Raw genomic sequence first — 14063 nt, forward strand, 5'->3', positions numbered from 1 at the left:
CCCTGTTTGAACTCGAAAACTTTTGAGCCGAGCCTGCAGAGTAATTTCGTTTCACAATCGCGTTTGCTACCTCGCTATATCATTATCGTCGGCCATACTTCAAAGTGGTATTCCAAAAGATCAATATCAAGGAAGTGAAGGATAATATCTCACCGGTGGAGAGATCTAGGAAAAGAATGTCCTCTTTATCGATAGACGACGCGTAGATATCGTAGCCGTGAGTCGTCTGCGATGGATAGAGCGCGATGTCGCTGATGTTCAACGTTGTCTTTACGTCGAACGCGAATTTTAATCCGCTCGCTGAAAGGAAAAACGATTTCCGTCGGTCAGTAGTTCAGAATAACGTTCCCAATGAGTTCCGCATAAGATTTCGAAAGAATAACAATGGGAAATTACGTGATACTTCTTGCACAACGAGCGTCACGCCCGAGTTCTGTTTGTCCAAAGTGACAAGATGTCTGGAATCGGGCGAGATCGTTGGTTTCCCTAAGAGGGTCGGTTTATAAGCTAGAACCGTATCAGTCAGGTAGTCCAGTAGCAGTTGACCCGTTGGTCGATTGCTGATTGGCTCCTGACACTCGATTATTACGAAACCATCTGGAAAGCGACAGGAATTACATCCGAACATCTGGCAGATCGTCAAGTAGACAGATTCGAAAGTGATACTCACAAAGGATCGAAAACTGAACATCCTTCGGGACGCAATTGTAAGAACTCAAGTCTGCGCTGCGCGTGTACTTCATGTTCTTCAGGTCCAGTTTGTACATGCTTCGTTGATTGGTATGGCTCACGTAACCATACTTGAACGTATCCTCGATATCCTGAGAGGATGAGAAATTATACTCCAGGTTTTCACGTGATACTGTCACTTCAACGTTTCAAATCATATTTTCTAAGAATATTTGAAACCGGACAATCGCTTTAGCGACGGTCGGATAATTTTATCATCTCGCCAAAGGAAATCGAGAAGAAAGTTACTTTCGGAATAACGTAACAATTAAGATTGACGCGAACATGATGTATAAACGACTCGCTCGGAAGCCAATGCGGTTAAGTCCAGAAAGCGGAAATTGAGAAAATTAATGTTTTGGCTTCTGAAATGTATATACAACGTATTCGGAAGCTATAAAGAGAAGTGCTTTCTGACGTAGAAAAAACGAAGGAACGAGTGAACCCTTGAGTAACTAAAAAGAATATGATTTATTCCATTAACCCTTTGCACCCAGAAGCCTTTCACCAGAAATATTCAACATTTTTTGATAAGTTATACACGACACTCCTTGAAACGAACTGAACGAGAGGACACACGTAAGTTAAGAACTAAAGTTACTACTTCAATATTTCACATATTTATAGATCACACGAAGCTTAATATTCTGTGCAAGACTTTACAATTTCGGTATATCGAATCAAATGGTGGTCACCTCTCCAGTGCGAGTATGAAAAAAATCGACTTAACGGCATTGGCTTCCGAGCGGTTCGAATGTTCAATTAATCGAAAGACGGACCTGAGGTTCAGGGATATAAATGTTTTGGATGATATCAAACTGTGCGTCGATAGGTTCCGGCCGTATGGCTTGGTGTTTTCTCTTCTGGCTGGCGCCTTCGATCACTTGCACCGTCTTCACGCCGATGTCCTTCTCGTTCCGCCAGTTCAACACCCACACTTGGTCGAGCGAGGGCACGTACCAGAGCTGAACAGGATTCTTATCGGTGGTTATTACCTACGCCAACCAGATTTCTGATAGTTTCCTCCAATTAGGACGGGCGGGTGGAGGACAATTATCGTTTTACTTACGTCAACCACGACCATTTGTATCTCGCTGATAACGAGCACTCGGTCTTTGTCCGGTTGGCTGACGTAGATGTACCGGTTCGCAACATTTATCGCACGCCCCCAGGAGCAAGGGACGCTTTTCACACCGCAGACGTGTTCCTGGGACAGAGGATTAACGAATAAGTAGAATTATTATGTGCATTCAGAGCTGACGATGTACCTCAGGATCTGCGCGAGAACTATCGACCTTCCCTCCCCCTTTTCTTCTCATTCCCTCGCTCCGCGTTATCTTAATTATCGTTACATCTACGGACTCGTCGACTAGCTTTCTTGCGGAGCTTACTGCGGTGATAAGTAGATTGTGGATCTTCACGCGGGTATACCGTTTTACGGATTAACGTATAGAAATTGGAAAAATGTTCGTTTCCTCGCGTTAAAGGTTTGTTACTTTCGAAAGATCGGACAGTCTTATCAAACTTTCGTAAGCGTTTCCCTATATCGAGTTTTAATCCTTTGCATTCGAAGGTTATTTCCTAGAAATATTCAACATTTTCCGGCAAGATATAGACGACATTGTTTGATACTAATTTAACGATAATTCACAGATAAATTAAGGAATGATGTTATTTTATTTAAATATTTCACATAGCAATACAAAGTTTTGTTCGCTGTATCAAATAAAGTGGTGACTGAGAGTCACCTCTCGAGTGCAAAGGGTTGAAAGTGTTTTCTAGAGATTATATGGTTTTCTATATGATTTTAGGGAAACGCGGATTAAACAGACTATTGCCTTCTGCGAGAGTTTGTAGTAATTCGAAAGGAGGTAAACTAATTCGATTTTATATTCTGCACACTCGCGTTATGCATGAAGAGATAAAACCAGTATTCAGTAAATCATCCCATTAATGATCTTGGATGATTGATTGATTGTAGCGCGTAGTAGCGATTAAGGTTAGCGGTCTCACCTGAGTACCAGGAATGATGTCGGTAGACCGAATTTCATGGCGCGGTCTACATGCCGATGGCTCGTACACCAAAATGCCCCATTCGTGGAAAGAGAAGAATCTGCGCTCCTCGCTAGCAGTCACTATATGGGAGATAACTACGGTCAGTATTAATTGATTGTATTCTTTCAGAGTTCCCTGTTGTGGACTATCTATCATCGTTTAATGCTATTTTTTTTTTCAAAGACATTTTACAATCTTTCGCCTCGACGCGCACCTTTGAATTTTACGTTTTTGTTTAAATCTCTGTACACTGTGACATACAGTGAGCGAAACAAAAAAGAAATCTCGTAGAAAGAGAATGTTTTCAAATAACACCATCGGTATGTGCAGTTTTTAGAAATAACTTAACTCCACTTTACGCGGAGCGTATCTATCGCGTGAAAAGGGAGTCGGACGTACGCGCATCGTTTAAACAGGAAAATAAGAGACAAAGTATTCTTAATTAGTAGTGCGTGCATTTACAAGCACCGTAGGAAGGATTAACATTTTATCTCTTCCGCGCTGAATATTTTTGCGCGGGGAAAATCACTTAGGAACGAGACGGCAGTGGAAAGGGTCATTAAAGTGCGGCGTTTCGAATGCAAACAATCCGACGAAAAATCCCGGTTTTCATTCGAACGAGAACGCGCGTGTGTGCGTGCGTTCATTAGCGAATTTACCGTCATTAAAAATCGATCATCGGACACGCGATGAGGCAACGCGGCGCACGTTAACGACTTACTCGGTGTCGGTTGCTCTTGAACGACCAAGCTGCTAATGTCCCTGGTGACGCCACCAATGCTGCTCGCTTGGCACATGTAGGCCCCGGTGTCAGCGTAATCGACGTTCTTGATGATCAGTTTAGTGCCGTTCCCGACGATGTCGTATTTGTCCGACTGATTGGAACTCAAAGGCTCGTCGTTCTTCAGCCACTGTACCTGGGGCAGAGGTTCCCCGGCCACGTGACACTTTACCGTGGCCTCCTCCTTCAAGCGTTTCGACTGAAAGCTCGGTTTCACCTGTACCTCTGGGGTAGCTGAAGATAAATAACACGATTAACGGCCCATCCGTTCGCTGCAAAGCGTCCGGGAGACTTACTGTGGATAGTCAGTATGTGTGTCTGAACGACGTCCTGGTTTCTAACCGCGTGGCACGTGTAATTCCCGGCGTGCATCAGCTGCACCTTCGTCAGATAAAGGCTGCCGTCGCTGAAAACTCGTATCTGAAGGAGACGGGGGTCGTTAGACGTGGAAGTTTCATTTCACCGGCCGGTTATCGAAGAATGATCATATAATTTCGAAAGTAATTAGGACAGCCCGGTGATCGTACCTCGGGCTCGTTCAAAGTTTCCAGATCGGCCTGGTTGCGCCGCCATACTAATGGCGGTGGCGGCGTGCCGGTGACATCGCACTTGATATCAATGTTATCGCCCACCCTCGCCGAGATATGATTCACTTCGAGAGATTTGTCGAGCGACACCACCGAAACGCCTGCGAATCATTTCATCGGTTTAATAAACACTCCGACCTGTCAACGGTATTCGTCAGCTCCCGTGTCAGCCATATTGTATTACCCGATGCGAATCGTGGAAAAAAATACAAGGAAAGAAATAGGACGCGTAACCATTTCCGTTCAATTGGAAGGTAGATCGAAAATCAAAGAGAAATTGCTCGACCGTCGACGAGTAGAACGGGAACTATTATTTACCGTGACGATTTGAACAAGTTTTCGGACAATTTGAAACGAAAAATGGAACGCGCGTCAGACGTTTCTCGAGCCTCTCGGTGAAAATGATTGATTTATATTACACATCCGTGATATTCGTATGTTTGCGGACACAGCGGTTCATCAGAATTGAATGCTGCAATTAATTACTGTCGACGGTCACCAATAATTACTATGGATCCAGTGACTCATACACAATCACCATGGTTATTAATATGATTACTGATACGAGCTAATCGCTAATAGTCTCCGTCGGAGTGGTTCTCGGTTGATAATATGCGATAATACGCTATCCCTGCCACTTCTGAAAATATCGTCCGAAGCTTTTTCCCTCCCGAGAATCTGTTGAGTGCCTCTCCAACGTTCGATTTAATTGTGTCAACGTCAGCGGATCTTCTCCCGTTCAACTTCATTTTGCTTCGGGAGAATAGAACAAAATCACGGAGGGTAAGACCTGGGGAATAGAGGGGGAATGAGGTACTGTCGGAATTTTTTTCCTCCCCGAGAAATTCTGTGGCTGAAAGGGCATTGTTAGCCGGGACGTTGTCGCGATGGAGCAGCCATCCATCATTCCGAAAATGTTGTGACTCGGTCCTGATGATTTCTGTTTTTTTTTTGTTTTTTTGTTAACGTTGCGTCTACCGCTACTTGTTATCGACACGATAAGGTAGGCGTCAGCGTTGGTTTTCAATGGATCTCTTATACTTCGTTCACTCGTCTCGTGGATCCTTTTACATTCGAAAAAGTGCTTTTGTATTCGAATAAAAATACGAGGTTATTTCATGGACTTTATCAAAATTATTAACACACTGGAAAAAAACATTCGTCTCGGAATACTATTATACGCACCTACGTTCCAATAACGGCAGAACAAACGTTTACAGTTTCAAAGTGGTTCTTTCTAGAATTCTGCAAATTAATTAAAAACACGATCCTTCCGTGGTACACGGTATTCGCGGAGGCATGGAAAAAGAAACGCAAACGCCAGTTATCGCTACCAACAGGCTCGCGTACACCTGGTATCGTGTTTCATAAACGCCGGCTAACTTTGCATAAATTTCGGCGGACAAATATTTCATGAGGTTCCCGGCAAAACATTTTACTACAACTGTTTCCTCTAAACCCCGTTTCATTTATCGCGTTACGCCGACCGCGAAAAACGTGTTTATGTTTCGATTTTGTTCATTATCTCCCTATGGAAGAGAAGAGTTCGCAGCAGCAAGGGAATGTTTATGTTTATTTCGAAGCATTGTTATCGCGTTCCGCGTATAACGTGTCTAGCAGCCCGCCCGTGTCCGAGGGACTAGAAAGAGGGAGGAAAACTCACTGTAAAGTTTGCTGAACGCCATGTAAAATTCGTTCACGTCCAGCTTCCCATCCCCGTCCGTGTCATCGTAGCTGATCATGTGTCCCAGGCTGCAGCCTCGGCACAGTTCCTCGAGGTCCTCGTTCTCCGCGATCTAGGGAGCACCCGGCAATTACCGTACAGAGAGTTATGACCACGGAATTGAGCGTAAGAAGATTATTGGCCGGGATGAAATCCCGGGAAATCTACCTGCTCCAGTTCCTCGCGCTCCAAGTTCCCGTTGTTGTTTCGATCGTAGTGAGAAAACATTATACTGACAAGATACTCCTTGCTATGGTTGTCTTGCGCCATTAATCTCGCGTGGTTGTACAGCAGCAAATTATCCTGCGCCGTGGAACAAGTTGTTACTGGATACGGACACGTTACGTTTACTCAGAACTAGACTCTAAGGATGCGAGCAGGATATTAGGGGAAGGGTTTTGCCGGATGATGTTGCGGTTGTTCCGTTCTACCTTCATTATTTCGTATTCTTGGTTCGAGCACTCGTTCGAGTCCTCGTCCTCTTTCTCTGGGATCGCGTTGTCTTGCAGTCCGCTCTTCTTCCGGTTCTTGGTCCTCGGATAAGCGACCATCTGACCTGTCTTCGCCGACGTTCGATTCACGTGCAGGGTCCTCCGTACGTGCGTGTTCTCGATATCTAAGAAATTGAATTACGGTTTCGTTGTGTTTCGTATTCGGTCCCGTGTGTAACGTGTTTCGCGGTACCTCGCCGGACGTCACGTTTGAACGGGGCAAAAAGAGATTGTAATCCGAAATGGCTTTTCAACGTGTAATATTCTGTGTTCGATTTTAATGAAAGGATTGATTCCAATAAGCAACAGAATTATTAACTCTTTGCATTCGAGAGGTAACTGTCAGTCATCACTTCATTTGATATAGTAAAATTATAAACTCATATATAATATTAAGCTTCGTACGTATCGATGCATCGATATGTGAAATGTTCGAATAAAATAGCTTCGTTTCTTGATTTATGTATGTTTTCTTATTAGTTGGTTTCTTATTGGAAAACGTTGAACATTACTAGTGGAAATTTTTCGAGTGCAAAGGGTTAAATATTACACGTTTCGGAACCTTAGTTATAAATTAACGGTACGTTAATGATCCCTTCGTTTTATATTTATTTAGTATTACATTGCTCACGCTCGGTATATTTTTATCCCGTTAGTTTCTAACAAGACTAATTAAGAACAAGCAAGAAAGTAACTCTGTAACAGTGAAAAATCACGGCGCTATTACTCTTGTTTCATTAAATCCTCCAAAAGTGTTCTGTTTACGATCCCGCTGGTTTTAACACCGCGCTGCTTTTTTACTGTCAACTGTACTTTCGTTAGTAAGCTTACCGTGGTGCAGACACCTCATAAGTCTACTCCTGGTCCAGGCCGATTCAGCGTTGCAGGCGGCTTTGTGCAGTTCGCAGTGATTGGCATAGATTTTCCCGTTGCTCGCGCACACGGGTCGATGCCTCCGTGGACATTTTCGCATACAGATACAAAGGGCCATGGTGCCGTTCGGCGAAAGTTCACATTCCCTGCCAGGTCCGCAATATTTCTTCGCGCAGGGATCAACTGCGGGGAAGAGAAATCGCGGAATCATCATTTGCCATCGTCATAATTCTGCCCCGAGCTCTTCGACGCTCCCCGAATCTATCGCGAGGACGCGACTCTCGCGATCGCGATTTAGACCCGCCGACTCCGCTAACCTGAAATGATCTTGTCATCCGGAAATTTCGAGGATTCAAGCGATTTTCCGTGAATCGGATTTCAATGATCGCCGAAACTCACGTAATTCATGTGAATTGCACAGTAACGATTTTACCGGAGTGCACATTGTGCTTTTAAAGTGAAAGGGGATAATCCTGTAATAAAGTTTCGCGTAAATTTGCAGAAACCAGAAATTACGGTAAATTTTTGGAAATTGACAATTTTACGGAAATCCCTCCTCGTTCATCGAAATCCAAAATAAAGTCTGCGAATGTAAGGCAAACTTTTTATTAATACATTATATGATCATTCATATTTCGACGGGACTGTAATTCTGACGGGACTCGAGGAAATATTTACTGCAACGAAACGCGTTACGTTCGCATTTCCTCGTCTCTCGGTTGCTTTAATCTTGTATATGAAATAATGCCGTGCAGTTTCGATGCGTAGTGGCGACAATCTGAATGATTTCCATTAACATAAATCCCTTTTAAATAAACAACACGGATTTACGTTACAATCTAAGACGCTAGAGACTGCGTCTTATGAAAACGGATTAGAAGCGCGGAGATAATCGCACTGCTCCATTAAGTAATCAGTTAATTGTTCTTCGAAATTCTAGATATTTAACCCTTTGCACTCGAGAGGTGACTCTCACTTGATTTCACACAGTGAAACTATAAAATTTGATACTTAATATGAAACTGCGTATAATGCATCAATTTGAAAAATATTCAAACAAAACAGCTTTGTCCCTCAATGTAAGTATGATTCCTCATCGAGCTACTTTCATAGAATATCCTCTCTATCTCATCAGAAAATGTTAAAATATTTCCAATGAAAAACTTTCGAGTGCAAAGGGTTAATAGTAAAACTACCGAGCAATTAGCGTGAGTTATTAAGACTCCTGGCCTTGTATCTCTGCGAATATACGAATTTCATTGAAAATTCTTCGCAAAAACGCCTTTATAATTTAAATACTTGCAAAATACAAATTCGGATGTGAATTTGACCCGTCCAGTAGTTTTAGCGTTAATTAGGAAACGTGCTCTCTTTCGTTACGTGTTGACAGAAATCGGCTGTTAAACGGCGAGTCCTTCCGGGACGTTGAAAAATGTGCGCGTTCGAATGATTTATCAGGAGAGGATGTGTTGAATTCTCGATTAAGCGACGACAGATAAATCCGGCCGCCACATTTGTCGCGTCCGACGGGTTACATAAGAGCGAGAGAGAGCGAGAGAGAGAGAGCAAACATTTTAAACGCGCGCGATTGGCGTAAATTAATACGAGCAGCTGTGATCGACGTTAGTCGTCGTCCATTTTCAATCCCCCTTTCCCCCCCGGCCATTCCGGGGAATTCCTAACAAAGCAGCGGCTAATTATATCGGCGATGAGAATGAAACGTTGCGCATCGATCAATCGGGACGGGTTCAATTATATTCTGATAATTCCGCGTCGCAGCGCGCGCCGATGCCAACTCGCGATCGCAGTCAACGTTACATCGATTACACGTGATGCGAATGTCGAGCCGTGTTCGAAGCTGCAGTGAAAGAACAAATACCAGGTTTGGAAACAGCTTACCAATCGTATTTCATTTCGCTAATTAATAAACTGCGAACTTCCAGCGTCCGCTCCAAATATTGTCGGGGCCAATTTAAAAAAAGCAATTCTAGTAAATTAGCTTGCAAACGTGCCTCTGAATTTCCATGGGCTTTCGCAATGTTTATTAAGCAGTAAAATAATGAAGGTTTCTTGGAAACGTGAAAACAAGAGAAATGAATATTCCTCTTCGTAAAGAGGTAGTCCCCGGTTTAATCATTTTTTGAGAAATATTGGTATTCCACGGAGATTTCATTAAAGTGTATTTAAAATGATCCTCCGTACGCTCGCCGGGGAGGATTAAAACTGTATCAGCGTGGTTATTCCCGGAAAATTACAATCGAGTTTAAACAACCTTACAAATTTGAATTTGATTCCTCGGAGAGATTCGTAACTGGTATCCTTTTGTCGAACACTTCCCGCGCTAAACGAATGCTTTCTTTACCAGAAACTTCGATGAAATTCCAAGAACTTCGATTACTCGATTGGCTTGAAACTTTCAGGTTTCAATGCAGCAGGAGAAAACGGCCGAATTGAACTGACTCCCATTATCCATTTCAATTCACTTCGTTACCGTACACCAACGGTTTTATCACTGCGCCGCGGTACTATCTCGGAAACAAGAAAATAAACAAATCGATGGAACAGAATATTAACCCCTTGTAATACGATTCCTTTTTGCAAACGTATTCACCGTAATTATTCTATCATCAAGGACTCGTTAGAGGAGAAAGACGCTCTGCTTTCACCGCGATATTACATTTCAACTACGCAGTAATTACCAATACCGAAGTTTGTTAACATATTGCGTACCGGCTACTTTCCAGAAAACTAAATTAGCAAAATTGCACAGCTAAGTGTCTTTATATAAAAACGAGATTTCTCGTTGCCAGTACGCAATGTGTTAAATTCAGCTGAATATACTCGAGTAAAATAAAAGGAATATTAACAACTTCGAATGGAGCGTCTTAATGAACAATTTTCATTGACAAAGGTAACGATAAACGGTACGAACGCACAGCGCTAGATAGAATTCACCATTTCACGCATAACAATCTCGAACGTTTCGCGCAGAAGTTACACGCGAGTGTCGGGCGATATAATTAATCAAGTCGGTTCTTTGTCGTTGCAAAGTTCACTCGCGATGTGCCCGATATTCTATGGAGTCGCAATACTATTAATTTCCGGTCTGGTGCTGTACGGGATACTCGCGGCGTATCATCTAGCTTAAAGGAGGACCTCGAAAGTAATCATACCAGCTCCGAAAGGGGAGAAAGTACATAAAGCGAGTCACGGAGGTCTCCGTGGGCGCACAAATCGTTGGCGCATTGATCATCACCGTCGCGGTGCGCTTCATCCTCAAGATGCAGTATTTATAAGGTAGGTATCCGACGAGGGAAATTACAGGGCCATGTCGGAGGAACGTTTATCGTCGCCGCGAGCATTCGAATCTCGTTACGCGACTCGCGTATTGTCCGAAAACTACTACTCCTTCCCTCTTTTGTCCGCCATTTTAAACGGCCGCGGCTCGAGTGTGAAAATGGCGGACGCAAGCTCAGAACGGCGCCCATTGTCCGCGGTAAATTGTATATTCGCCGTACAATGACTCAATTAAGAAATACTCGACTCGCTTCGGAAGGGAAACAATGCGAAAAATGTCTTTCAATCCGCGCACACGAGGAAACCGTTCCCGGCCGGACGTTACGTTAATGACCGAATTTTTCATTCTCCGCGAGAGGCCGCCGTCAAACGCGTGTAAACACGTTCATTAATTTTTTCCGGCGTGCTGACGCGTTTGTTGGCCCCTTTCAGGTTTCAGTCTCCGCGTGTCGAGGTCGGAACGAACGGCTGTCGCCGCTTCTGCAATGGCGGAGTCTTAGCACATGACATCCTCTCCTCGCGATACTTCCGGGCGACATTCTTTTTTTATATTCCGCCGTGCGGTTCGTCGGAAATGCAGGCCGACATTCCCTGTTCTTTTTTTCTTTTTTTTTTTTAATGAAACTTTTATACGGATGCGTGAAATTCGAATGCGTTCCAGAATGGGAAGAATTTTTATGGATGTAAACCGTCGTAAATAATGCGGCCACGGTGTAATTTCTCTCTTAAGCAAGGGGGCGGCGATAAATTTTCGCGAAAAATGGATCGGTCGCGCATCGCGTGGAAAAGCTATTACTGTTCAAACGCGCACACGAATATTTCAGTATTCGCGGCTGCGTAATATATTGTAAACGAATCAGTTCCGATGCGATTCAAGTCGATTTCATTAATTGTTAAAAATATCGGATATTTCATGAGCTCCCGCGAATGTCGCGGCAATTGAATTAATTCGAATGGACAGAGGAATTATTCGGCGCGACGTATGCAATGTCAATATTTAGAACGTATATTGATTTAAACTAAACATGATTTGTGACGCGAGTTCGGTATTAAATATCCGTGACCCGAACTATCTAGGCTGGCCGCGCTGGTACCAGAAAGGAAATTTCACTCACGAATTTCATGGGATTACTCACTTTCAGGCGGGAATGACTCCTCGCGGAGCGGAGATTGATCGATCGCCGGCGATATCGTCATCGGGGGGTTGTCGCTCTTCGACGATGACGCATCGTAGCTTTCGGCCACAGTGAAGTCTCGATGCCGCCTCGAGTGCTGAAAGGAATGAAAAATGCATACGTAAGAACTGCAGAGGAAACTGGGTTAAACCGAGGGGGTCAAGAAAGAGTCAATGGTGGGCGGCGCGGGGGAGGTGGCGCTGAGGAGGGTGAGTTGAGTTTGGGAGGTGTCGAGTGAATCGATGGAGGCTACGATTAGGCACGACTGTGCTTGAAAAAAAGTGCATCGTTTACGTAAATTAGAACAGGTCCGTCGTGTACACTGCTCTGAGCTGCTTTTATCCTATTACAGTGGAGATGGGAAGAAGGGTCACGGGTAAATAAGATTTAATAAGCGTTTACTTTTTTTATTAAAATTAAGAAGAAGAAGGAGAAGAAGAAAAAGAAGAAGAAGAAGACGACTACGAAGATGCGCACGCGGTAATTTTATTAGAGAAAATTTCTTACGGTACGCGAATAGTTTCTTACATGTTTAAGTACCGTCGATGCGAGGCCGCACTTCCTCCGTAGGAAATTAATTTCTTTACGACGGCACAAAGGAGCTTTGCGACGGAAGCTCCTCCCCTCGTGCCTCGGATCGAAGCTTTTTAAACTGCCGCACGAATGAAACAGAAATTCGTTTGAAGGGATGACCGCAGGGGTTACAGTATCTCGGTAATGCATCGTAATAATACCGTTCGCGATCGTCTTCTAAGGGGGATGAAGGGAGGATTGCGCTCGCGATTGTTTTCTTGACGTTCGCTCGACGTTAAGTTTCAGCCCGTCAGAGCCGCGGGGGATGACAAACTATCAATAATAGGGAGCAAAGGGAAGGTATTGGAGGAACGACCGGGTTTCCCGGTGTCGGGTTTCTGTCCGTTCGATTTTTCATGGCGCGGAATGCGACGTGATATGGGGATACTGTCATCGCTGAGGGGCTGCAAGAGGGAAAAGAAAACACGGGGAATCAGTTCTCGGTGGACCCAGGGGCCGATCCCGCGCGAACCCCCGCAGAAGTTTTCGGGGTTAATATACGAAGCTGAAATATCAGAGCGACATCGAGAAATATGAGCAGTTTTAGGTGCCATTCGTCCTCCATGGCCACGTTATTTCACCAGAAGATTTATGACGACACGCCGGTGTTCCGTATCTCCATTAGCGTCCTCCGGAATTGTTCATTCGCGGAACGAGTGGTTCCAATTACTTTCAGCAATATCTGCTACTGGTACAGCTGTTTGGAACTTTCGGGAATTATTCACTCGTACACGGGGGCTGCCGCGATGGCCCTTGCGGCCTGCTAGTAAACACTCGGGGATCGTGTTGCACTCGAATTTTCATGGGATCAACTTCCTTTGTAGGCGTACACGGCTAAACGGATTCATGAATGATCAGAGATACTCGAGGGAATTGCCTAGAAATGATCAAGCGACGGGAACTTGGTCATTGAGGGACGAAATTAGGGCTGCCCGAGAGCGGTTAATTTCCTGGAACGTGTAATCATCATTTCAGAATCTGGCAAGCAATGGCAATTCATTGTGTTCCACGGATGAAAATGAAATTTCTTGAAAAATTCTGCGATTTCTATGACGAACATTGAACAATATTGTAATTATTTCAATGCTTTTAACGTTAATTGTTTCGAATGAAATGAAGGGACGAATGAATTTGTAATGTCACATTGTAATCCTTTGATAATAAAGGACGACAACGATGCACTTTATAATAGTCTACATTCGGATTGATTTAATTTGTAATTACTTCTTTTGTGCGATCGCGGCGTATTCGATTTTCAAACTCCATATTTCGTGACGCGCTTTTGCGGCACCGATCGACTGTAGTGGACCGCTCTGCCGCTTCACAAACGGCAAATTCGTTCCGGAAAAAATTCGCGATTTCGTTTGAACCAAGGATACATTTACACGGTCGCGCAGTGTATTCCGTGCTCGCGTACGATCCAATTACGATCAGCGATTTCGTCGGTTCCTCGACTTGCTGTATTAACGCGCGTTATTTTGCATTATCGATTGACGCTGACAGTAGTCCCGTTGCCCTTTGCAGCTCGCCCAGAAATGCACGGAAAGATTTTTAACAACGCACGAGCCACAATGATATTAGTTCCTTCCATTGGATCCTTTGAATTCGACAATAATCAACAGATTTTACGCGAATGTATCGTGTTTGATAAAAGCTTTCGTAAGTAAATTCCGGAGAAAGGTACTTTTTATAAAAGAAATCATTTATTTCTCATGTTTAAATATATGTTTCATGGTTCGATAGTATTTTCATAGATACGAGCAAAAGGAATTTTGGAAA

The 14063-nt window shown here is 43.8% G+C and overlaps 1 protein-coding gene across 4 annotated transcripts in view; it reads right to left on the minus strand.

The window, feature by feature from the left end:
• Fstl5 (follistatin-like 5) overlaps positions 1-14063 on the minus strand; it is a 103091-nt gene that overhangs the window by 2450 nt on the left and 86578 nt on the right. For 3 of the 4 annotated variants that reach the window (XM_076368045.1, XM_031969451.2, XM_076368047.1), the window contains 14 exons: positions 11673-11808; positions 7198-7422; positions 6307-6491; positions 6044-6178; positions 5816-5948; positions 4093-4253; positions 3862-3985; positions 3506-3799; positions 2743-2879; positions 1799-1936; positions 1509-1724; positions 671-821; positions 397-597; positions 154-300 (listed from right to left, as the gene is read on the minus strand). In XM_076368045.1, the coding sequence (XP_076224160.1) occupies positions 154-300; positions 397-597; positions 671-821; positions 1509-1724; positions 1799-1936; positions 2743-2879; positions 3506-3799; positions 3862-3985; positions 4093-4253; positions 5816-5948; positions 6044-6178; positions 6307-6491; positions 7198-7422; positions 11673-11808 (2383 nt within the window). The remainder of the gene's footprint in view (positions 1-153; positions 301-396; positions 598-670; positions 822-1508; positions 1725-1798; positions 1937-2742; positions 2880-3505; positions 3800-3861; positions 3986-4092; positions 4254-5815; positions 5949-6043; positions 6179-6306; positions 6492-7197; positions 7423-11672; positions 11809-14063) is intronic. The other variant, XM_076368046.1, reaches the window with a different exon arrangement.

The sequence above is a fragment of the Nomia melanderi genome, chromosome 5 (genome assembly GCF_051020985.1).
Source record: "Nomia melanderi isolate GNS246 chromosome 5, iyNomMela1, whole genome shotgun sequence".
Taxonomy (NCBI): Eukaryota; Metazoa; Arthropoda; class Insecta; order Hymenoptera; family Halictidae; genus Nomia; species Nomia melanderi.